The sequence below is a fragment of the Ruditapes philippinarum genome, unplaced genomic scaffold, assembly GCF_026571515.1.
Source record: "Ruditapes philippinarum isolate M1 unplaced genomic scaffold, ASM2657151v2 ctg728_1_1_1_1, whole genome shotgun sequence".
In the NCBI taxonomy this organism is placed as follows: Eukaryota; Metazoa; Mollusca; class Bivalvia; order Venerida; family Veneridae; genus Ruditapes; species Ruditapes philippinarum.
Window position 1 is genome coordinate 265,400 of NW_026859203.1, and position 26,967 is coordinate 292,366.

The 26,967-nt window shown below is 30.9% G+C and overlaps 1 protein-coding gene across 1 annotated transcript; it reads right to left on the reverse strand.

Moving 5' to 3' along the window:
• Positions 1 to 1,567: 1,567 nt before the first annotated feature.
• On the reverse strand, positions 1,568 to 26,967 carry LOC132755602 (uncharacterized). Its single transcript, XM_060746490.1, has 33 exons — positions 26,799 to 26,967; positions 25,670 to 25,790; positions 24,948 to 25,142; positions 24,239 to 24,369; positions 23,802 to 23,907; positions 23,436 to 23,599; positions 22,482 to 22,604; positions 22,189 to 22,300; positions 21,782 to 21,954; positions 21,422 to 21,532; positions 19,790 to 19,873; positions 19,377 to 19,500; positions 18,833 to 18,997; positions 15,460 to 15,684; positions 14,780 to 14,886; positions 14,495 to 14,528; positions 13,997 to 14,100; positions 13,720 to 13,831; positions 13,073 to 13,248; positions 12,691 to 12,795; positions 12,108 to 12,188; positions 11,643 to 11,766; positions 11,252 to 11,425; positions 10,388 to 10,609; positions 10,023 to 10,138; positions 9,564 to 9,630; positions 6,262 to 6,498; positions 5,783 to 6,013; positions 4,687 to 4,818; positions 4,243 to 4,338; positions 3,476 to 3,568; positions 3,037 to 3,189; positions 1,568 to 1,802 (listed from the first exon to the last, which is right to left on the reverse strand). The coding sequence occupies exons 1-33, from the start codon at positions 26,808 to 26,810 to the stop codon at positions 1,666 to 1,668; spliced, it is 4,347 nt and encodes a 1,448-aa protein (XP_060602473.1). The 5' UTR covers positions 26,811 to 26,967; the 3' UTR covers positions 1,568 to 1,665.

Sequence of the window (26,967 nt, forward strand, 5' to 3'; positions counted from 1 at the left end):
ATATCTGCATATCTATATCTACATACCTATATCTACATACTTATATCTACATACCTATATCTACATACCTATATGTGCATACCTATATGTGCATATCTTTATCTATCTGCATACCTATATCTACATACCTATATACATGTATAAAAATGCTAAAAAGTGCTGGAACAATAAAAAATAATTATACTAAAAATAACTGACATTAACTGGATTTTCTCAAAATTTAATTTTATTGACCTACCGGTTTCTCAATACCTATATTATAACATACCTATATTACTACCTATATCAACAATATCTGATATCTAAGCCATATAATTCTACATGCCTATTACTACAACCTTTTTTACCTATCTATACTGTAATCATATCTACATATTAATAATCTTCATTTATTACCCCTTTAATAATAAATTACTGGATCGGCCCTAACCCGACAAAAACAGAGGGGAAATTTTTGAATGGGACGGCCATGACATTGCAGTTTTCGTTCACCCAGCTGGAATCTGGCCAGCCTTGATAATTCTGGTTGGAAAGGAAATTGTGTTCACATGCACCATTCTATGATTACAAATGGAATGACAATGTATGCAGTCTTTGTTTATGTTTATTCTCGTGAAAACAAAAATCTCATACATCAGTATCAAACCAAAAATTAATGAAATAAGGGCAATAGAATGTAATAATAATTCCCTTCTAGAATTATTGTTTTGCAAGCGATTAATACCACCTTCAAACTAAACAGAAACATTAAAAAACGCAAATTCCAGAAGCATCATTTAATAATTAAAATAAAAAAAAAAACTAAGGGAATTAGTTTTTTTTTTTTTTCCAATACAGTAACTGGAGTACAATTTTAATAAGACTTAGTACCGTTATAGAAATGCCGAGGTATTGCCCGACGATTGTCTAATTTATAATTGAAAAACAATGATTTTTTATCCTCCATTTTGTTACAATTTCATATTTTTTGGGGTATTTTTTTACGTTATTTCACCCACCTTAAATACGTGAAGAGGCTTTAAACATACATGTACTTCTTTTGAAACTGATTTTCCTTGCTAGAAACTTGATTGAAAAATAACATATCAATGTTAAAATTATCACCAAATTTAGGAAGATCCAACCAGACATATTAGTTTATTTACACACATGATTTCATATTATAAATATAAGCATATAAATTCATTAAACAGAGTAAAACGAGTATTTTCTTCGATGTAAAATGCTTTTATCAATAGACACATTCATCATTGAGTTTAACACGATAATTATTCATTTCACATAATTTTTAGACCAAATCGGTCATATGAGCTAGTTTACCGCCAATGTCGATTGTTTCATCAGGCTGTCGCCGTAGTTATTATTAATGCATAGGTGTTCCCTTTTCAGTCAAAGCTCGATTTTTACCATAAACAGATCAATCATTTTGTATTTAAAACCCAATAAAATCGTTCCTTTATTGTAAGTGAGATAAACCTCCTATAAAAGCGGCATATTCTTTTAATTATTTCATTTCTGGACAATTCTGAACTGATTAATATTTATGTTATTGCCAAAAACCCAACACGATGTTTGAGATTTTGCTTGTCCTGAGGTATGAACATCTTTTGCCAAGTTATGCCATTTTTTACTTGTTTTATTTTCTTTTTACTAAAACACAGCAAGTCACATTTCCTCGTGTTCAATAAAATTTGTTTTTAATTCATCTGCTCTATTAAAGTATCTTTTAAATAAAAATACACCAACAGCTCCAATCAACAACCCAAGTAGAAATGTACCAACACCAATACCAACTGTTGTTCCTGGAAACAGAAAAATAAAATACGAGGTAGAAAGAGATAGATTGAGATCATAGTACTTCAGAAAATAAGAGAAAAATTCTAAAATAATAATAGTAATAGTAATAATAATAATGATGAAATCAAATGGTTGAAATGAAATTTAGCACATTCTGTTTAATTAAACATGCTCATAGGAGGCAATGATCAAAGTATTCTGTGCGTCTACAAAATGAAAAACAACAACCGGGCAGTTTTTGAATGAACTTAAATCAAATGCTTAAGTCTTATCCAGCTGAAACCAAAAGTGATTAGCCTTTGTCAACCTGCAAACCTGTTTAGTCTGACCAAACTCTATACCTTAAGCTGACCAAATTAAAATATTCATTCTGATATTACTAAAGTTGCTAATGTACAGTTTAAAAACCGGCAGATTAAGGGTTAATTATATAATATATAGCATGATATAGTTTACTTCATGTTATATAGATCATAAATAGAGGATACAGAATGAGTACTTGGTCAATACTGAATTTATTGAACGAGTTGAATGCGAACCTCTGGCGAGCAAAATGTTATTTTATTCACGGGTTCAAAAAATCAGTAAAGAACCGACATGAATTTTAAAAAATGTTACACATGCCCAAAATAAAAGGACTTTCAAAATCAATACAAAAGAATCATTTTTATTGACGCGCCTATAGGTAAAATTTAAAATTTAGCGCGTCTTTACACCCTATAATATATTTTATATAATATAAATAAAATATATATAAAATATATATAATAATAAATATATATAATATATATTAATAAATAATATATATATTAAATATATATATAAAATAAAATAATAATATATATATAATATAATATTTGTTAACGCAAATAAATAAAGTCAAAATATATGCACGGCTGTGCAACTATTTTTACGGAGTCGCAAAATTGGCACGAGTATTAAAAAGACAATATAATGGCTACTACCAGATATCCATCGAATTATTTGTACTTGCAATATTTAAGATCTATTTTCAATATAAAAATATCTCTAAATCTATTAGCTCAGGTATAATTTAACAATTAATTTCATTAAAGAAGTTTTTAGCTCATTACATGTACCAGCAAACGTTCCTAGTAATATCTCTTAAACTAATTTGTAAATTCTTGAAATGATGATAATGATATGTTTGAAAAACAAAATGCATTTCCGTTGATTTTATTTCTCAGTGTATATTGTTATGTATAATATAATGACTACCTGTAGAATTTTTAGACCCATTATTAGTCTGACGTTGTAATGACGAACAAGGCAAATTGTTTGTAGATGTCATAGATTTAGATGATTTAACTGTAGGTTGAATTGTAGATGTAGATTTCATTGTTACCATAGATTTCTGTGACACTGTTGGTTCTGTAAAGTTTACATTTTAATGTCACGTAAATTGTGGTAAAATAAAATATTCATGGCCAATATCGTTGCAAATAGATATAAGCTTATCTTTTCAAACCTTATGGTTTGTATTATTTTACGTATAAAGCAGAATATAACATTATATACCGTATTTTCGGTTTTAATATTTAATATTTATTTATTCATTTAACGTGGAAAATTAAAGTGGTATTAATCACAATTTATTCACAATATATATATCTTTTGTTTAAAGTGGTAACCCCACTAAGGTAAGTACATATCATACTTTTATTTGGTGTGGATGAAACTAGTGAGCTTTGACTCGTAGAAGATGTCCGAGATGTCTTAGGTTTCGTGTTTGATGATGGGAAAAATATCCCTGAAAGAGAATCGTATACAAGTATTAACAAGGAAACGTCTACGAAGAAAACGCAAACAGTTAGAAAATGAGTCGAAAATGAGCCTTCCCAAAAAGTAATTTATCATAATGTATACAAACTTACGAACGGCTTACTTTTTTCAATACTATGTTGAAATTCTATTTAGGGCAAGATTGACCATTTATTTACTCTGCTGATATGAGGCTGAATTTATAAATCATATTTACCCTAAATCAGTCTTGCAATTTCATAATCAACCAATAAATCTTTCTTACAATTTTACATTCAACCACTTAACTACTCATTCACTTAATCATTGAATCACTAAATAACTAATTCACCAAATCACTTATTTACCACTCCTTCACTATATCGCCTCTTAAATGCCTTTACCGAATCATTCATGGATTTATTTATTCATTCATTCATTCATTCATTAAATTAAACCTTACTTGATTCATTCATTCACTTTCGCTTCTTCACTTTATTACTCATTCACTGAATGATTTCACAATTAAATATATCCTTCATTAAATCACTCATGAATTTGTTTCACATTTAATACTCCTCATCACAAATCCTTAATCACAAAACTACTCTTTTCTAAATCTTGCTTATTCACAAAACTTGCTTATTCACTAAGTAATGATTAATGCTTTCTTATAAAACTTACTTTTATATTTGTCACAGAACTCTCCAGAACCTGTTGTCACAATACCATTGCTACCAGGGAGGTAGCAAGTTGTTGCTTTATCATTGTAATAAAACTCTGTAAATAAATGATAATATCATCAATTACATACAAATCTTGATTGCACAAAACTGGTATTTTGTTAGAGAAGACCTTTTATATGAAAACAATGCCATGTAATTTTCACTTGAAGCGATCATGAATAAAGATCCAAAATAAATGAAAAACACTGAGCGCATGTAAGAAACAAACTAAGACATGGGTAATACTCGTAGGGTAATACTCGTATTATCATATCTAATGAAAATTACTATAAAAACAGTTCAATTCTGTAAAAATACATACATGTAATAACTTTTGTTTATCTAGTTTTGATATGAAGTAATTAAGTACAAATTATAGGGGACAGTTAATTGTTTCATGTACCTTTACAATCAGTGTTCTGTAACTGAACACACTTTTTTGCACAGTCACTTTTGGTTACCCCTTGGAATGATAATACAGACGTAAAAGTATATGTCCCTGCGTTTATTGACTGGAAATCCTTGTCGAAGTTGCCTGTAAAGTATATATATTGTCGTGTTAAGTAAAAAAATATTTCAGACATAAAACGCCTTGCAATTAAAAAAAACAACAACAAAAATATTAAGTAATAATAATAATAACAACAAATCCCCGACAAACAACAATAAAATACTGTAAGTTATAGTATCCAAATGTCTTATTTCTACTTTAAAAAAACACAAAGTGTTATAACAGACAAACTTTATTTTATAAAAAACTTTCGATTATATCATATTATAAATAGGATGATTTTCATGCCTAAAAGAATAAATACTCCGATACCGAATTTCAAGTAAATTCTACTTATTTTGATGTATATTAACTTAATGCAATGTCATCAAGCAAAATCAGCACACCTTGCAATCAATGGAGATGTTGATCGAAGCTAACTAGTGTAATTAAGAAATAAAAACATTGGAAACAGCCCTGGCCAAACTAGCCAATACGTATGGATATTTTTTGTCTTTTCTAGTTTTTTTTTTACCTTAGAGCTCCACATGCAGGGGCATATTTGTTTCGGGATTGCTTTTAAGCATTTGATAAAGGTCTAGACATCTAACTTGTTTGTAAACTTTCAGATCATTCAATCAACTCTCGTTTTTTTCCATCATAATAATTTTCTTTGTAAAAAATTACTTAAATATGAAAAGCGTTTTGAACTCGAATTTTAAACTAAGAATCAAATCAATTTAATTCGGAGTACATCATTTCTTTATTACCCCTTTTCCATTTTAAGTGCCCCTATCGATCAACGAAAGACTTTCGTGTTGTTTTTTTTTAAAATGCTTTTGACGTCAGTGAAGCTCATTTAATCACAAATTTTAGAGTAAAATCTTATTGAATACAATCTAGTACGGTGTAGAACAAATATTTGTTGTTTTTAGTCATTTTGGCTTTCCCAAGAATATTAATAAAGTACGGATTGCTTGATGATAACTAAAAGGGAAATGATCCTTACTCATAAAGAGATTACAAGCTGTAAATGTCACATTTTTCTGTGGCCCAAATGTTCTCTCGAAATAATGTACACATTGTCTTGTATTAGTACAATATTCAAACATTCTACATTCAATGTTACTGGTACATGACTGGGCACACTTTTCATCGGTCTCTAGTGTTGCAAAAGGTATCGATGTCTTGTCAAATGAAACTGTGCCCTCTATTTTAACATATTCATTTATATAATTTCCTGAAATTACAAAACAGTTACATAAAATAATACTGCAATATTACTCTGAGAAATATCAAAAAAATTATTTTGAGAAAAGTTGCATATTTGAAATAACATTGATTAATTCAGAGTTGTTTTACAGTCGTCGTTTCTAATTTTAGCGGCAAATTATTAAGATAACATACTAACATTTGGTAATATAAGCAGAGAATTGCTTGTTTGTGTAAGAGTCAATTACAAAATGATAAATGAATATTAATCAGTACTGTTGTATGTTGTACAATTCGGGTTGCTTTGTATATCTTTGCTATCCAACAAATCAGGGTGTGTTTTACTAATCACACACAAATACTGGTTTCCACAATAACTGAATCCTCCACACTGGAACGAATTCTGAGTTAGACAGGCGCTTGCACAGCTACTTATATCTATGTACGACAACGTATTGTCTTCAGGAACGACAGTAGACTGTGAGTACATGTTGAAACTAAGGAGAGCATTATCTGAAAATAACAGAACCAGGGTAAGTAAGGTTCGTGGTTGTTTAACGTATATAGTTTAATATTTATGCTATGGTTATAGTTAAATTTAATCTTATTTAACATAAGCCTGCTTGTTTGATATACAAAAAAGGAATAATGATAGCGTGTTTCAAGACCAATTTAATAAAAAAAAATCGTCAAGAGATAAACATTCACATTAATTATTTTTCATTTATAGATATTAAATACTTCATTATGTTTAAAACCAGTTGACGATTCTTTAGTATAGTCATTTGTTAGTTAATTTCAACATTAAATTTTTCATGTAGTAAAGTAATTCAATCTATAACTACATATGAGAGTTTTAAACTCATCAAATATATCTTCGGCTTTGCTTGATAATTCAGGCCTACTTTAAGTATACAATGTACATTCAAGTAAAACATGTTTCTCATATTCTAACTGTATCAAAAATACTAACTTTCATACAATTACAACAATGTCTCTTGTTAATATGGAGCACGTGTGCAGTCCCATTTCTAAAGTTGGTTATTGCACCCATATGCGGTCTATTTAAAAGTTGATTTTCAACACAGGTTTGTTCATTGAACGCCGCCTTTCCTTGCTGATCTTGTCTATCATATTTTTGCTTTAAACCTCTTGAAAATATGACCCGTAAAATATCTCTTTTTAATGAATCGTACGCATTTTTATTTTCAATGAAAAACGGTAGACATTTTCTTTTTGTGCCTTGTGTCTATAATATTTGATGAAAAATAATCTATTGTACAACGCCCTTTTCTCCTTCGAATAAAACTTTGCCAGACCCAACAACCTCTATAAGACATATGATATATGGAATTTGAAGTGGAACTTTTAGGATCTGGTTTTACGATACTTTCCTCAAATATTTATCAGTATTTAAACAAATATATCTTTTGAAAAAAAATGTTGTTTTGCGCCAATTAATCAAAAACTCATAGCACTAGAGTTCTAGAGATCTTATTTTGCCTTCCCAACATCTGTTTCTAAAAAACAAAACGAAAGATTCATAAAACTTACATTAAAGGAGACAAAACATAAACTTAAATGAGTCATAGTTTAAATATTCGAACACAGGCCATAATTGTTTTTTTTACTAAGTGTGTCGTCTATTTCGTTTTTTCACAGAAAGGAACAATACTGAGGTTTTTTGACATGGCGGGACGGGAAGCTGTAGACATGAATGAAATAAACTAAGTCAAGTAAACCCAAGCCAGCCTTCACTACATGTTTAATTTTTGAAGCGAAGGTTGGCATTTGTTTAGTATATTGTTTTTTGAGGCCCTTATATGGAACGCCGTGACTGTCTTATGCTATCAATGTTTTTGCTATCTTGTGAAATGATGATATTATTTTGTCATTTAAGCATATTAACATGTGCAATTTACATCATATCTTGTCTAAAGACAATGCTGACTTGTTCAAACAGCATGTTAACTTGTCGAATAATCATTATGACATGTGCAGACAACATGTTAACTTGTCAAAGTATCATGATGACTTGTGCAAACGACATGTTAACTTGTCAAAATATTATGATGACTTGTGCAAACGACGTGTTAACTTGTCAAAATTTCATGATGACATGTGCAAACAGCATGTTAACTTGTCGAATTATTGTGATGACATGCTCATAATACCTTAACAAGTTAACATGTGTTTTGCACAAGTCATCACGATTTTTTGACAAATTAACATGTTGTCTGCACAAGTCATCATGATAATTTGACAAGTTAACATGTCGTTTGCACAAGTCATCATGATATTTTGACAAGTTAACATGGCATTTGCACATGTTATCACGATACCTTGACAAGTTAACATGTTGTTTGCACATGTCATCATGAAATTTTGACAAGTTAACATGATACTTTGACAAGTTAACATGGCGTTTGTACAAGTCATCATGACATTTTGACAAGTTATCATACTGTTTGCACATGTCATCATGAAATTTTGACAAGTTAGTATGGCATTTGCACAAGTCATCATTATACTTGGACAAGTTAACATGTCGTTTGCACAAGTCATCATGATACTTGGACATGTTAACTTGCTGTATGCACATGTCATAACGATAATTCGACAAGTTAACATGCTGTTTACACATGTCATAAAGGAATTTTGACATGTTAGCATGGCATTTGCACAAGTTATCATAATACTTTGACAAGTTAACAGTACGTTTTGACATGTCAGCATGATACAAGATAACATGTCATTTGCACAAGTCATCACGATTCTTTGACAAGTTCACATGTTGTCTTCACAAGTCATCATGGTTATTTGACATGTTAACATGCTGTTTGCACAAGTCATCATGATACTTTGACAAGTTAACATGCTGTTTGCACATGTCATCACAATAATTCGACAAGTTAACATGTCGTTTGCACAAGTCATCATTACATTTTGACAAGTTACCATGTCATTTGCACAAGTCATCATTATACTTTGACAAGTTACCATGTCATTTGCACAAGTCATCATTATACTTTGACAAGTTACCATGTCATTTGCACAAGTCATCAAGATACTTTGACAAGTTAGCATGTTGTCTGCACATGTCATCATAATAATTTGACATGTTAACATGCTGTTTGTACATGTAAGCATGTTCCTTTGACAAGACATGATGTAAATTGCACATGTTAACATGCTCATACGACAAAATAATATCATCGTTTCACAAGATAACAAAAACATTGATTACATAAGACAGTCACGGCGTTCCATACCCTTAGCTGAAGACTGATGGAAACGACCGAAAAATTGGGGTTGGAGTCGGTTTGTTACAGGGGTACGGGGTACGGTTGTGTTTTTGGGAGGGAAAGATGCAAATTATAAAAAGAAAAGGCAATTCACGAAAGAAAATTTGTTTTAAAATGAAAGGGTTTTTTTATGATTAAAAATGTTGTGAAGAGGATGTGTTATATTTTTAATAATTAAACATTTTGTGACGAGGATGTGTTATATGGGACATGGAAGGCAGATGCAGTTACACCATGTTTATAACATGGCTTCGAGACCGAGTGTCTAATTACCTTTACTATCGTGAAGTTTGTCTGATAGAAAAACGTCTTTGATATATTTTGCAGGGAAAACTTTATTCTGTAAATCATAATGAAATATTGAACTTCTAAGCTAGTGTATCATTATTATCTCAGCCTTTGTTAGCTTGATGGTTGTTATTTTAACACCTTAACTATATGCATACTACTAATTACTATTCAACATAAATTTATGTCTTAAAAGCCTAGTAATAATAGACTTTACTATCTCTAACTATTTCGTTATATTTACGAGGGGTGATTCAGAAATCATAGAATCAACAATTAATCATTTAATGTTCATATAACAAACATCCTCTTATACAAGAAAAGAAAAAAGAAAAAAATTACAGTATGATCAGCACGTGCATAACTATAGCAGCATAGTTATCTCGTACAACATATTAGACAAATGCCATTACATTATATATCAAGTTCTAAGTCATAGCTCACCTTTTCTGTCCCAGGTATAGGAATTTTCATTGTAAGATTATTCTGGAAGATGGAATTTTGTAAATTCAAAAACGCTATAAGATTGGTCGATTCAGTCGTTGATTGGTCCACGGTTCCTAAAATAAGTAATAGATATATCTTATATGAAAATAGCTCAAAGTCTGTTTGTAGGAAAGTAAAGCCTCGAATTGCAAAATTTTTTGATTTCCTTAAAATACATGTTATCCAAAAAGATAATTTTACTTGGTATATATTTTAAAATAATTCAGTATGTCACAACATTTTAATGAACGTAAATAATTTTTAAATTGTCATTCAATTATATTTTATTGCAGGAACAGATTCGGACATTTACACAAACTTACTTGAATAAGAAATACATGTTGTATGTTCTTGATTTGCACCATCCGGTACATGTTGTATGCTTAGCAAACACTGGTTGCTGGAGGTACATACATAAAAACTGTTACAAATGAAATCTGTATTACTAAAGCACGTAGCGGCACACTGGCTTGGACTTTGGGGAACAGTTACAACTTTGTCGACATGTTCTGGAACATATCCACTCTTCAGTCTGGTGAAATATACTGTAAGATGCATAAACAAAAATGAAACATAAATTTGTATGTTATTTAATGAATAACACATAAATAATTTCGGATTTAATAATGAAATAAATAGCGCATTCATCAAATGTGTTAAGTTTCAGTTCATTTAGATATGTTCAGGAAAAAACTGCTAAGAAGGCCAGATTGGGTATTTCGTGAACAAATCAAAAGCACTATTTTTAGTTATGCAGCCTAGTAAGGAAGCTTCTTTCATTGCAGCATATTGTTTTTGTTGTATTTCTTAATATTGACAATCATATTTTTCTAGTTCTTCCTTATATAAAGGTTGACAAAATAAAAGAAGCAAGTGGTAGTTCCGTAAAAACACAAATATGATGTAAATGTAAGTTCTATTTTTAAAACACATGAAGTCATACTTTTTCACAAGAGAGAAATAATCAAATAAGTCTAATTTGTCTAATGCTAATCTCTGACCATTCCTCAAATGTCACTTTATTGTACAGATGAGCAAAAAGAAATTGACCAGCTGAGTGTAGATAGTCTGTTTAATTAAGGTGGTAACTTGGTTATACAAAGGCATTCACAAACGTTTAAAATAAAACAATATGCGAAAACAGCTATCAATTTCGTTTATAACTAAAATGTATTAAAAGTGCTTACACAATTTGTTCGGTTGTTCAACAAGAGAACTTGTTAGATATATATTATCATTATCATGATCAAGACGTGTTTGTTGAAATCTGTGTATAGATGCACCAGATAACTTGGACATTTTGAATGTTGCTTCTATCAGAAATATTTTAGTACTGGTCCGTAGATATTCTTCATATTTTCCTGCAAATCGTCGAAGAAAATAGAATTTTATCAAAAAAAGATTATGTTCTTTTCCTGTTCAATGGCGTCTAATGAGCTGATTATTAAATAACTTTAATTGTTTGTCATTTGCACAGTTAATAAAGGTATTCTCAATTAAAGACATCTTAGATTGCTAAATATAACACTTGCGTTGTCAACTTTGACACTTCAAGAATTTAAGCTTTTGGAATCCTACCTGGAAAAGTGATTTGAAACTGCTTTGTATTTTGTGTTTTGTAGCAATGTGGCACGTCAAAAACAGAAAGATCTGGATGTCCTACATCGAAGTTGTAGAAATTATATTCCATGTAGTATGTTGGCTGCAGGATAATTGTATAAATATAGTTGCTTATTAATAAGGATTGTTTACACAGCAATATGTGAACGCTTTTAGTTTTGGAAGCAACGAAATCTTACATGAAAGATAATTACACGCGCAACGGCTTAGCATTAACCTGTACGTTTTCAACTTAAAAAAAGTATTAACACAAAAGAAAGAGCTTAAATTCATCTTAAATAAAATTAACTGTTTGGGATTTGAAAAATATCAGTTGAAAAATGAGATGAACTAAAAAATATAAGCAACACAAATATACTGAAACACTTTAAGGTGTTATAACAAAGACAAAAAGAAAATAAATTGAATTGTGTGAATTTAAACCTGAAGGACTGTCACTTCGAGTCTAACAGGTTGACCGATTGCACCTCCTAAATATCCATCACTGATTTCCATCCAATCATCCTAAATGCAATATTTTATATAAACATTGTATACTTATATAAATAAATCAATGACAAACGCGAAATAGTAATATATTTAATAATAATACGGCATTTAAACCTCTAAATATGACCGTTAGCATATGGAAAGTACAGTTCATATATTATTTCACAAGGTTACTTAGATTCAGCGTTTTGATGAAGCACACATATATGGATGAACCACATAAATAGTATTTATAAATGTAATTAATATATGATATATACTTTATGTCATTTTATCACGTGGTGATTAAAGAAAATGGCTTATATACACCTTGCTTAATAAACCAAAGAATATGTAAATACGTTTACCAACATATATAACAATGAAAGAAGATGATTATTTTTCATTAAGGAACTACGATTGTACATGTTTGAATAAAGGAATAATTTTAACAACATTTGTTTTCCCCCTTTTAAACTTGTTTTGAAAATTATTAAAGGAAAACTAATTTATCAATATATTACAAGTATATACTTACAGAAAGAAAGGAATATCGGAATATTGCATTTACGGGTTTGTTATTAAAGATATAATCTTTCCGTAAAGATTCAAATACGTTGCATGCCATTCCACGGACAGTTTGCTGCAAAATAAACATTACAGTATTAAACGCAACTGACATTTTTTGTACTATTTTAAATTCAGGAAAGTTAAGACGATGTACGACATATTACAATCATGACAATATTAAATATGAACTAAAGTCAGCAAAAGGCAAGAAACATGAATATTAAATTCAGGAGTAGAAGCATAAATAACAAATTCAACAAATTCAAAATACAATTCAGAGAACAAGCATGAAAAATAGTCAAAGAGGAAAAATCAGAATACAAAAATAATAAAATTTCAAACTAACTCACTTGACCAACAAAAAAGTACGAGTCGTCAATAAGGAATAGTTGTAAGGGGTCTTTTATGAAAAGTTTGTATGTTGAATTAACTGACTGATTCGGAGACATATTTGCACCAAAATCAAAGTCCCCAATCTGAGTTACTGTGCAGTTACGATATGCTTTATCTGTCACGTATTTCATACCTACAACAATAAACATATGACAAATAGTGACCTTACTTAACTGATAATACACAATGATAGCTTGCCTTTCAGACAACATTATACACAACAAATTATTCGATTCTGTGATTTTAAAAAATTGTACTGTCTGCAGATGATTAGTATTGAATTTGTATATATGTAATGCCATAAAGTGATTGTAGATTCTATTATGAGTTAACGTTTAAAAATACTTAATGATATATGTTTGACTGTATTATATGCTTTTTGGTAAGCATGGGAATATTGCCCGGATGTATTTTTGAAATCTTGTATTTGCAGCTAACTCAAACAGGCAATGAATTGTAATACTACGATAGTTTAAGCATATCCTTAAACGTACCCTAGTATAAATACTTATTTTTTTATTTGTATTGTGCAGGGCGTTATGATTTCTACTGCTCAGAATGTTTACAAATATAAGTACATGTAGATAGGTAATACAATATTTACCTGTATTGTAATCTTCTACTATAGACAAGGGATGGGTAGTATAGTATGGGTATATAGCGCGTCCATAATGTGGGTCATAACGGATCATTTTATAGCCGTCATCATAACGTACCTGCAGTGTAATTTTATACAAACATGACATTCAATTAAAACAATAGTATTTAGTGTCGATATAAAAACAATCTAGTGTGAAAAGTCATATCGATAAAACGAATGTGCTGTTATTCTATAAACAACCTGACGTTCAGATATAGTTACTAATGTTAGAGTTGCATACTTTTATAGTGTACACGTGCTCATCTGCAGGTACTGACACCTCAACGTCGTAGCTGTAGGCGCCCGACAATTGGGCGGGTACATTCACGTCACGAGTCACCCAGCCTTAAAATGAAAATAAATACTTAAATCAATAGCTATAAGATTATTACAATATGTATTGCTATGAATGTTTAAGCGATTATTCCCGTGACATTTACATGTATGTAACCGCTGTAACATTTTTACTTTGCACACTATGATAAAACATAACTAAATATTTTAAATTTCACCTAATAAGGTGAACTTCAGTCTGTATGGCGGGCTTACTGGTAGTTCAAAATTCTGTACCAACGCTGCCTGTCTGTGGATACCAAATGTTTATTTGAGTATTTGAGATTTTTTTTTTGAAAAATTCTTTTAAAATAAGATGATGATGTCAAAAAATCAATTTCATTTTCCCTCGGAAAAATGCTTTGTTTAATTAGAATGAAACGACATCGTGTAAGCAAATACTTACCAAACGTCAATGTTACATCAACGGCCGTATATACCTGAAAAAATATACAACATGTCTGAAACCATAACATTGTTAAAAAATATACTTTCCTGCTGAAATACAGTTCCCTTCCATTCCTGCTGCTACACTACTTACATTTTATCAGGTATTTGAATAACAAAGATTGATTTATCAAATCAAGAAATTGAACTTTTTCCGACAAGCAATTTTACTTCATGAGTGAAATATCTTGTCTTGCAGATTTATTAAAAAAGGTCTTTGCTTCAGAAAACAAATTTCACTTACTTTATCACCAAATCTGTTTAATACTAAAGTATTATTATACACACTTGTCCTCAGACGTTTATAAGCATCAGCAATGCTCTTTTCTGGTGGAATGCCGTCAACGTTTCCTATATTCATACGAACACGTTTAAAAATCTTCTAACGTATAAACTTACAAAAAATATTTAACATTTTAGAATAAGAATATGCTTAATTTCAAGCGACACATAACAACTAATTCTCTAGGTACTGCAGTAATCTATGTGCTTTAGAAAAGCATATGTAAGTCTGATTGCAACGGTATCAGCAACAGTGACAGGTCTGTCCCAAAATATTTTTACTAAAATTAACAACCGATTGCCTCTAAACAATAGCAGTCTGTTATTGAGATTATTGTCTGTACCTTAGATTTACAAAAAGAAGAGAAAACGGCCATTCAAGTTTTGTCAGTGTAAATGGTAAATGCCTTTTTTAAAGTTTTTGCTGGGTTTAAGACAAAATGAATGACGGCTTTCCAGCTTTTTTTATTTAAGAATACAGAGCACTCCCTTGTAGAACCGACGACCTGGACGGACGGATAGCTTCCTCCCGCTTACATTTTCTTGTTGACAGGCATGTGTTTCAAAACTAACATCATTAACCACTTGAGCACAGATGCCACGAAATGACTTAAGGGGAATAAGGAACGAAAAATAATGTACTTGAATAATGGTCGCATGTTTTAACGGTGTTAAGTACAACACCATCATCACTGTGCATCTTGCTGAGATGACACGATGAATCATCACTGCAGACATCAAAACTATTACAAATAAAACTCGGGTTGTTTACACAATCACTCGCACATTTTACCGGACTTGATGTGTTATATATTATCTGATCGTCACGTCTTTCCATTGCCTTGCCAACGATTTTTGTAAATTGTGCTGAAATAACAAGATATGTTTATACGGTATAGTCTCTGCAGAGCAACATCATTTGTGAGACAGATGTTTTGATTAATGCCGAGAAGTATTGTTAATGAGGTTACAATTATCGTGAACTTTTAATTTGTGAGTTACTGTTGCAGTTGTTGTAAAGAGGTTGTTGCTCTTCAGAAAGATTTACATAGGTTATATTGTGCCGCATGTTTACACCGGCATACATCACCCTTACTCCTACGGTATTTACGTATACTCCAGCCCATTTATTGTGCTATAACCTTTCAGAGAACTTCATAAAATATCTGTTTAACCAGTTAATCAGAAAAACTATTATACGTCTGCGCAATTTGACTTTGAATGTTGCCTGCTTAATTTTAGTATTTGATACGTATTCTTACTTCTTATTTATTGTTTAAAAATACATTAATGCAGAAAAAGTACTCAGAAGGTCAAGTGTTAAAAAAATATAACTAATGGTAAAATCAAATCAATTACCAATCATGTATAGATGTTTCGTGAGTATTTCCCATCAGTCAAACAACAGATTTTATCAGTGATTAATAATGTATATATTTTTGTAGCAAATATCGTCATTTTCATCTAAAAGTAAACCTTAATTTTTGTTTCAAGAGGGTTTTGTTTCATATTCTAATTACCCGAACGAACGAACAAACAATAAACAAGCACATCAACAAATATTCTCTATACTAGTATGTAAAGTGATATTAAAAATAATTATTTAATTGATAGAATGTTAGTATTGTTTTGATATCGAACTATTGAACTCAGTAATACCAGTATAAAGTACAGTAAAAAATCCCATGAGACACTGTACACGATACGTACTTACAAAGCGATAAAAATCTGAGGTTGAAAAGGGTTTTAATGATAAATTTGTTGATAGCTCGTTAATAGTTCGTTTTCTGATTCTGCATTTTTCTCTCCAAGTTTATATAGGTAGTAATTGTAGTCTATTGAGCAACAAACATGTGATTTTGGTTTTCCTAATCGTTCATTAATAAGTACCTAATCTTGGTTCAAATATTTATGTATGTAACTTACAAAACACATTGTCTTTCACATCTAGTGTCATTTGACTTTATTTGTTCGCTTTGGTATTAAATTGACATTATGCTAATTTTGTTTCAAATTTAAGTTGAGCTGAAGTAACGATATATTGTTAAAGAGGTGATTGACCAACAGCTTATATTTGAAAATGTTAACGATAAAATTCAAATCTGCCTAAAAAATAAAAAAGACAGCCTAATCTTTTATAAATTGAACGTTTCAGGTAAATTCCAATGGATATTAACAGAACTTTCCTTGGGCCACGTGGGTTATTTATCGATAAAGCGAAGTAAATTATAAAATTGAAAGGAGGGCCGGCAAAATGTAATTTTATTTTGATTTTTATGAGTTCACTCACTTTATACCCTTGAATAAATGAATTGTGGATGATTAAGTTACAAAATCTCAAAATATTGGGCAACATTGACAAGAGCCATGTCAACATGGCCATCTCCCGCCGAATGTGTTTGCTCATTGGAAGAATGTATATGTAGTAGAGCAGAATAATTCAATTTTAAGAGGTCTTTTGGTAATGAAAACTGATGGCTGAAGTGATAACAGATTTGAAACCTATGTGAATACTAATGGCTGAAAATAACAAAGGGTAATAACTGAAAAATAATGCAGGGTAGGTTATCATTCTTGTGTGCTGCACCCCTCCTCAGTAACATGTATCCACCTATGAAGTTTCAAGTTGATACCTCAAATAATTTTGAGATAAGCTCCGGACAAAATAGTATGAAAAAGAACAAAGGGCAATAACTCAAAACTATATAGGGAAGAGTTATCATTCTTGCGCACAGCATTCCTCCTCAATAAGATCTATCCACCTATGACATTTTATGTTGACATCTCAAACACGTTTGAGTTATGCTCCTCTCAGGTGAAAAAATAAATACGAAAAATAACATAGGGCAATAACTCAAAATTTATGAAAGGTAGAGTTATCATACTTATGCACTGCACACCTCCTGAGTGAGATCTATGCACCTATGAAGTTTCATGTTGATATCTCAAAGGCTTTTTGAGTTATGTTCTGGACAAAAATTAATTTTGAAAAATAACAAAGGGCAATATCTCAAAAATTATGCAGGGTAGAGTTATCATTCTTGTGCACTACACTCCTCCTCAATGAGGTCTATCCACCTATGAAGTTTCAAGTTGATACCTCAAATACTTTTTGAGATATGCTCCGGACAAAAATGTCGGACGGAAGGACGGAAGGTCGGACGGACGGACGGAGACTTTTTATATATCCCCCGCCGCCTTTTCGGCGGGGGATAAAAATGCCGCAGGACCTGTTTGATTGAGCCTGTTCATAGAGTGGTTATTTAAAAATACCGTCCATACCCTTATGATACGGAAGCATATTTTATTTCTACCATATAATTACACTGACATATAAAGGTTCTGTGCCCTGCAATAGTCTCAAATCGCAACATTTAAGATCACTTGTTTCTTTTGATTGTAAACTAATGGCTTACCATCTTACACAAGCACCATTTCATAATCTTACATGTTTAAGGTAGCCCTCCTTAAGTTGCTTGTTGAAACATATTCGGTATCACATTTGTTTCATTTTTTTATCGTGTTCCATTGTTTCTACTTGCTTCAAAAATACTAATCAGAACTTTCTTCTCATATTTTTGCCTATCTTTTATTTTTACGGACATAATAAATTTTTAATATTTCTGACATCATGTCGAGAATTAATATGTTTGTTACGATATAATTCTATGATATTTTATCATTTATGTTTTCATTTACAAGGACTACAGTGGATATAAAGATGTAATTTCTGTATTATAATGCGGTAATGTGGCACATGTCATGGTTAATACTCATATATCAATATTGTATATAACAGCTTGTCTGTGACCATTGTATGCTCTGTTATAACAGAATTAATCTATTATTCTCGAAGGAATCAGTAAGAGCAATCCAGGGCTATGATTTAAATAATTTCATTTCTTGATTTTGTTTTCTCTATTTACTTCAAAGTAATTTGTTAAAATGTTAAAACTCCAGTTTCATTCTTTTATCTCATTAATCATTATGATAATATTAAAATAACTGAACTCACCAGAATATGCTGTTTTATCCAATAATGTTGCACTCACAAACAGATTGGCATCATCATAATCTATATTGATGTTAGAAATTCTCAGTATTGAAACCTGCATGTTTTCAGCAAGAATGAGATGCGACCATTCTTTTATTGTTGGAACCTCCTTTGCAACCAATGTACCTATTAAAATGGAATAATTTAATACCAATCGAACCAACATAGATAAGCTTTGTAAATATATTATATCAATTTGATAATTGCATTATACAAATTAAAAGTGTCGATTGTGAATATTTTGCAAAGGACATCAATAAAAAAAGTTTTTTTGTTGTTTTTTTTGTGGTTAGTATGAAAAATTTAGATTTAGTTCAGGCAAGAATCACGGTTTAAGATAGTTCGTGTTTGCTAAATGATAACTCATAGTACTGTTTAATAGATGATTAAAATTCAAAGTCAAACTAGAATTTAGCATATTGACCTATAGTTTTGTAGATTCAAGTTAAAAACAGAATATAGCGAATTTGTATTTGGAAAGGTAAACAAAAGAATACTCTCTTACCTGGAAACTTAAGTTGAAAACTGATTTTATTTGCTTCAAAAAAGCATTTGCTGATATCAAAAACATCGAGACTAGGCGGGTTAGGGTCGAAGTCGACAAAGTTAAAAGTGGTACTAAAGTCTCTCTGAAAACATATAGATTATGTACCTGAATATTGTCTTTTTAATACATAATACAAAGTACATGCATGACATAAAAGTACTGTAACTTGATCATATAGATTATTGTCATTTAAGGTAATACACTGTATATACTGTAATGTATCAATAATATGTCAAGAAATTAATGTTGACCCTACCCAGATACGCGTAATTACTTCTTAACACTTTCTGAAATTTAAATATTTTTGTTATATCTCTGAATTGAAAGTGTCTTACTAGTTCTTTAAGTTAAACAATGAAATAAATTTGTACCTCGTAAACATAGATTTCCATTTGTACAGGAACAGATGTGCTTGTCATTCCTTTATCAGAGTCGTGAAAATTTGACCATTCTTTCTGAAATAAAATAATAAGTCACAAATGACTTTAATTTTATATGACTTTTTTGGGAATGATAATATGTTTGGAATTTTTAGCATTCATATTTTACTGAAAAAGAAATCCTTTTATAGTGCGTACTTATTTTACTTTTTGTTAAAATGTTACAATGGTGTTTCTAACTTTAGAACAGACCATAATTAATTTCGAGATATATGCTGTTTTACTAGAAGTTTTCAGTGCAACATTTTATTACTAAATAGCATTGCTTCTGTGTGCTGACATTGCTAATGTTGGCCGTTGTGTTAAGAGACCAACATAAGACACTGGCAAATGGCATTGTGATTGTGTTTTATGCCAAAACAATGCCTAATTGATTCTCCCTTTTCTACCTTTTAAACACATGCACTGTAGCAGTTTTCAGCGCAAACATCCCTGTAGTTTCATATATCGCTTTCTACCTAATACGACAGATAATTTAATAATTCTCTTAACACCACTTATCTTCACATAAAGCCATCAGGAATAAGCCATGGAAACGTTTTATTGTGAAAAAGTATCCAAAATGAATTGAAATATAACGTATGCAAGAAGAAAATTTTATAAAATATGTATATGCACCTAGAAAAAAAAATGACATGAATCTCCGGCGACTTCATCATATTGCTCGAGAGACAGGATAAATTAAAAAAAAATCATTGTAAGCTGTCGTTTTGTAAAGGAAGCAATCTGTTTCTGTTGATAATTTAGTGAAAAAACTATCAATACATTAATGAAGAGCATATGCTAATTTTAATCAAACGTCTAATTGATTGGACATAAACAGATAAGATGGAAACATTTCAGAACGCCCAAAATGGCAAAATTAAAAATTTTGGCAGTCACGGTTTGTTTAAGCCTTACATGAACGGTAATTGAACATCCAATGTAACGTTTCTGGACCCTCAGCACCGACTAAGCAGATATCAACAATTAAATATGTTTAGTGTAAACGTTATAAACACATGTGTGTCCAGCACAAGAAAACAAGTCAATATCAACTTTTGTCATTCTAAATATAGAAGCTTAATATAAATTATCAAGCAAAACATATCAAGAAATATGAAGAAACATGCAGATATTTTGAAAACGTAAGACTATTTATTAAAACTTTATCCCCTATCAAATTTTCATTTGACTGAGTACCACCTCGTCGTTTCCTCGCGAGGATACATCATTTTTTTCACTTGGGGACCATAACCCGCTTTTTATGACATTGCACCACACAAGAGTCACATTTAAGGCTACGTAAGAACACATCTGCGACAGGCGCTTAATTTAAGATAACACCATTTTCAATTAAACATATTGCATTATGCTCAAATCAGCACTAACCAAGTAAGCCACGTTTTCAACTTTCTCGTCTAGGTAGGACTTTTAAGGTTTCCGTTTTAACTATTCTGATAAATAAATTCATAGCCAAACTAAATACATAAAAATAGGCCAGTGAAGAGCGAAGGGCTAACAAATTGTAAAGAAGTAAAACATATTTTGCCAGGACGACATACATGCGCTAAAGGTACTTACAGATGTAAAGTAGAAAGTGATGGTACAATTTTGGTTGCTTATAAAACCGTTGATTGTAAGGTTCTTCGTTTGGGCAATGTAGGTATCGCACAGTATCCCCCTCACTGGATTCTACAACGTTTGTAGAAAACAAGAAGATGAGAGCAACAAAAGTTTGATGACGTCATTAATATTTCAAAAAGATTAAAAGGTGAAAGCTGAATTGTGGAAATGTTTGATTATTTAAAATAATGCAAAAGATAGAAATACGATATATCCTATATAATTGTATGCGTCGTGTTTACATTTTTATTACATTATAATACTATATATAAATATGCTACAATTAGCAAAATTGAAAATAAAACATGAAGTATGTACCTGTCCAATGTAAGTGTAATTCCAGTCTAAATGAAACAGCTGAAGGGGATTTTTCAAATCAATTATAAATGACCCATTGTACTTGTTAGTATTGAGGGACGTGTCTATTAAATTGGTGGACAATGATGTCGTCGTACAATTACCGTAAGATTTATCGATCACATATCGAACACCTGAAATCATAAAATCTTCTTAGGTTTCTCAGACTATAATCTTTATAATAATGCTTACTTAATCGTAAACTATGAATTAACACATCGTGATTTACAATTAATAAATAAAAAATAAGTTTTATTGCGTTGACGTTGACGAAAGTGTCTGTTATTTTGTAGTTACAGAAATATATTTGACAATTATGAAATTCTTTAAAAAGTGTGCTTTATTTTGAGATGATAAGTTGAACTAACCTGTTTTATAGTCATGTATCTCAGTCAGTGGGTGCATTGTATATATCGGATATAGAGGTATGAGTGGATGATAATCTCGTCGGAATAATTGGAATGACCCATCATACCATGTCTATAAAATACAGTTTAACCTTGTTGAGGAATGAACAAAGGAAAATATAATTATCTACGGAAATATTTTGATTGATTATATTTTTGTTTTGTATATAAACCTTATACATTGTAATCATTATAAATCTTAATTTTGTTTGATTGGTAATAAAGAAGTGATTATTGTCATATCACAGACTCACATCTTCAAATGTAATGGCTGATAAATCTGGATATATTCTCTCTGTTCTGTAGTAGAATCTTTTCGGTAAAGTTGGTAATGGCTTCCCTTGTTTTCTTCCCGGACAGAAAACATTCGGAGGTGTCTAAAATGTTCAATAGAATAGATTTATAATGGGTTTTCTTCAAGGTTAATCTCTTTTTAAACAGTATAATGTTTTATGTCTGAAATTTCATTTTACATTTGAAAGTTTAATTTACTAGTAATTAATGCCATTCCTTTTTGGTTATTGTGCAAACACCCTAAATATTGGTTTGATGTGTACTTCGTGGTTGACCGCGATAGGTTTTAATTCTGTTATATGGGAAAATATATATGTAGCAATCAAAAATTATCACATACTAAAAATAAAAATATTATTCAGTACTGAAATTGGTTATGCTTTTACAATTAATTGTAAATGTGTCAGAGTTAAATCGTATACATATACATGTACAGTGCGTTAACTGGAGTGCAGGTATCAGTTACCCGCACTCCAGAGCAGGCCCATTGATTGGCTTATTTTTGCTGGGGTTTACTTATTGTGACGGCAGAGAACGGGAAAAGCGATAGAAATATCATATTCAGATGCTCGTTCATTGGTTCCTTTTTTCTAGGGTTTCATATTGTGACAACAGGGACCCTGTTTGACTATGATACAAGAAAGAAAGAACATCAAAACACTCGGCAATCTGATAAATACTCGGGGGCTACGCCTCCTCGTATAAATCAGATAGCCTCGTGTATTTACTTAAATTTCAATTTACAACACAATTCATGGGTCAATCAAGTCTGGCTCAGAGGATTGATGAAAATATCTAATCAAACCATTTTGGAATATGTTTTACTTATCACAAATTAAAAAGAAAATGCAAATCCAAGTAACCAATAAAAATAAGGAAGTAAAATTGTATAATGTTAAAATATTACATATAACCTGGAATACTGTATCATCTATGGCGTCACTTCCGGGTTTGTAATTGAAGTAATCATAGACATGGTGCATATTATAAACAGTCCCATTGACAAACGTTTTATAACCTTTGACTTCCGCTTTCAGAGGAGCAGACGATACTGTTGATGAGGTAGACCAATTGCTTGCTGGAAAACCAGATAAAATAATTTTCAATATATAAGTAGAAGCTGTTATTGCAGTTTTATAGTGTGACAAAATATTGAAGTCATATATTCTATTTTTTATTTTATTTTTTATTCAAACTTAGAATATATGATAGTGATGTAAAAGTTTTAGGTTTTCAATTTATTTTGACAAATTTAAAACATGACACATCCTGATAATTACCGCTGAAATAGTAGTCTATTGTAAAATTATTCCACGATGGGATGCTGAGACAACTTTTCCAGTGGTTGGCGACTATACCGCGAACGTTCTCCTGGCCAATGTAAACCTATAATACGACAAAGTTACTTATTTTGCATATCAATAATAGATTTAATTGAGACAAAATATGAATATATAAGTATATAAGGTTTTAGTTTGTACTTAATATTATTTTAATATTTCACTTTATTATATAGTGCCAACGATTTAATAATGGCACAATTTTGTGAAAGAGATGTGACACTTTTAATTGTCTCTCATGAACAGACTAAATCAATAACATCTTCTCCTATCTAAATACTCTCTTTTCATAATCATTGATGAATATCCCTCTTTAAAAATTCAATATACTGGATATGCTTATTTATTTATTTATTTATTTATCTATTTCAATTTACCTCTCCAAACCGTTTTCCGAAATGTAGAACTGATTGGGTATCATTGATATGAGGTTTTCCCTGTGACATATACATCCCAAACCATTGTACATAATCACTTGTAGAAAGCGTACTTGTTGTACACGTATTCCCTGTAAAATTACAGTCACACACAATGGTCAACATCAATTGTATGTATATAGAAAGATTAAAAATATGTTTTGCAATGTGGTAAAAAAGGTGACGGCAACGGAGACAGTGCTTCTAACAGTAATAAAGTAGGATTTGGAAGTGATAGAGATGAGCGGAGTGTGTCTGATGATATAAGTTTACGCATCTTTCAGCCAAGTAAACATGGGACCCAGATCTGTTGTATCTACTAAGTCATTTAATCTCCGTCCTGTTTCCTAACATGATTTCTGTCGAGGTAAGCTAAGGAAACACATTATCTGGAGTAATTCATCAAAGTTGTAAGCATACACAGTAAAAGAGTAAAATAACTATGAATAAGATGTCGAAGTACTTTATGATGGACCTCGTGATGTCTATAGATATTAACGTTGTAGTGTTGAAATTTGCAGATGTCGTTATGTGATGTTTGTGAAAAAAATGCCACTTATATAAACAATCAATAAATGATACATTTCTCTAATACACAAGACAACATCAATGGCAATATGCCTTTTTAATTGTTTATATTTTTATGATAAGATTTATTATAACCGTATACCTGAAATTTCGTATATCTCATCTGTTATGAAGTTGAAAATAAGTTGTCCATCTATTCCATGTTCAAACAATGTTATTGTAGCTCTGTTACCTGGGTAATCGTAGTACCATTTAGCAGATATTGTCTTCTGTTTGTCTATTATGTTTACTTCAACATTTGTTTGAAATCCATCAAGAAGATATGGAAAGGCTGGACCTGTAATAAAAGTATGTTTTAAACATACCTGAATATGAAACCATTTTGGACATTTTTTAATGAAACCATCTACTGGTAGGTGAATTATTTATCATATGACAAGTGACGTTTTCATATACTAGTACACTGAGAGGTATCTGTATCTATCTTCCATTTAGTCAAACCCCTGCTGGGAACCTAGACTGTATTTCCTAGAATAGTTATAAATTCTAAACGCTGAAAATCAGGAAAAGGGAAAATCCATCGAGAGCAACCAAAACAAATGTCAAAAGACTTGGTTTGATTGAACATTTCTAAGGTCCCCCTAGCACCGGCTTTAGCATTATTCAATCTTCAACACAAGTAAAACTATCCCAAAGGACCAGAAAATACATTAACAAGGAGATTTTTAAAGTATGAACTAACAATATTTAGAGATAGTAAGGGAAAAGTTTTGAAAAATGTCACACAGCATGTCAACCTTCTGTTGTGAGTATTAAAATGTAAAAAAAATTCTCAAGAGGGTGTAGCACACTTATTTATTTTACCTGTTGCTGCTGTCGGCTTTATTTGGTCACATATACTGCTTGCACAAACCGTATGTTGATTAAGTAGAAATATTAGCAATGACACTTTCAGTGCTAACAATATAGGCCATTTGTAAATCACCTAAATGGAATACAAACATACATGTTTTACACATTGTAGCAGCAATATATGAACGAAAGTCAATTTAAACAGAATTTCTTTACAATTTTTGACAACAAGTATTGTTTACTATCAAAAATAAACATTACGAAAACTTCCTATACATGTATATTGTCCAACAATATTGACCTGGCACTTCATTATCGTAAAGGTCATTGTATAAACACTGGTATATAACGAATATATCGATATACTTGTTACCTTCAAACGTCAGTGACGTGATGTGTTTTAGTATAGATGCTGTTCTACCGATCTAAAGGTTTTTGGTTCGATTCTTTACCAATACCACGTTATAAAGATACACTATTTTTTTTTAATTTACATGAAATAATTAATTTGAAATCGTTTTACAATATATCTGGATAGTGATTGTATACAATTATATTGTTTTTATTTCATTCCATTAGAAAGTACAGCGAGTTAATTATACAAATCAATGATTTCAAGTCCATTTCACTGGCAGTGTCAGTCATACTGCCCATACTGACGGTTTCCATGTCAGCGCTCGTGTCATCACTAGATGTATCAGCAAGGTTTATAATTATTTTCTCCACGTCATGGTCTCTGTAGCAGTCATGTGTGTTGCTTTAGCATACACGCTTTATATGCAGGTATCAAGTATACTACACAGATAGTTAACACACAGTGAAAATAAGAATCCCTAAAGAAAATCCAAAACGAAAAATTTGAAAATGTTGCAGACTCGGTTTGCTCGAGTTTTAAAAGAACGATATTTTTAAGATAAAAAATAAAAATGGCTGCACCAGGATTCAAACCTACGAGTTTACGTCTATTTTCTTGCAGTGAAAGACTTTTACCGACTGCGCTAATAGAGATTCTTACATTAGACTATTTAGCAACTGGTGATTTACATTCATATCGATTTACAAATACATGTAGATCGTAACGTCTAATATTGTTGGACAATACACACCCCTGCCCATCAATGTTTTAACAAAAAATACTCACCGTATATATCATGATATTCTTTGATTACCGTTCTTTATAAATTCCAGATCAATATCCCTAAACTATTTAGACTAGCTTGGAATGGTAGCACCTATGTATCAAATGAAGATTTTATTTTAACTTCATTTCTTTACATCGTGACACTGTGTAAAATGTACATCATATAAAA

Coding starts and splice junctions, on each gene's coding strand:
- LOC132755602 (XM_060746490.1), bottom strand. Junction 24,370..24,947: donor TGAGATATACGAAATTTCAG/GTATACGGTTAT, acceptor GTAATTTTACAG/GGAATACGTGTACAACAAGT. Junction 18,998..19,376: donor TTTTCAACTTAAGTTTCCAG/GTAAGAGAGTAT, acceptor CCATTTTAATAG/GTACATTGGTTGCAAAGGAG.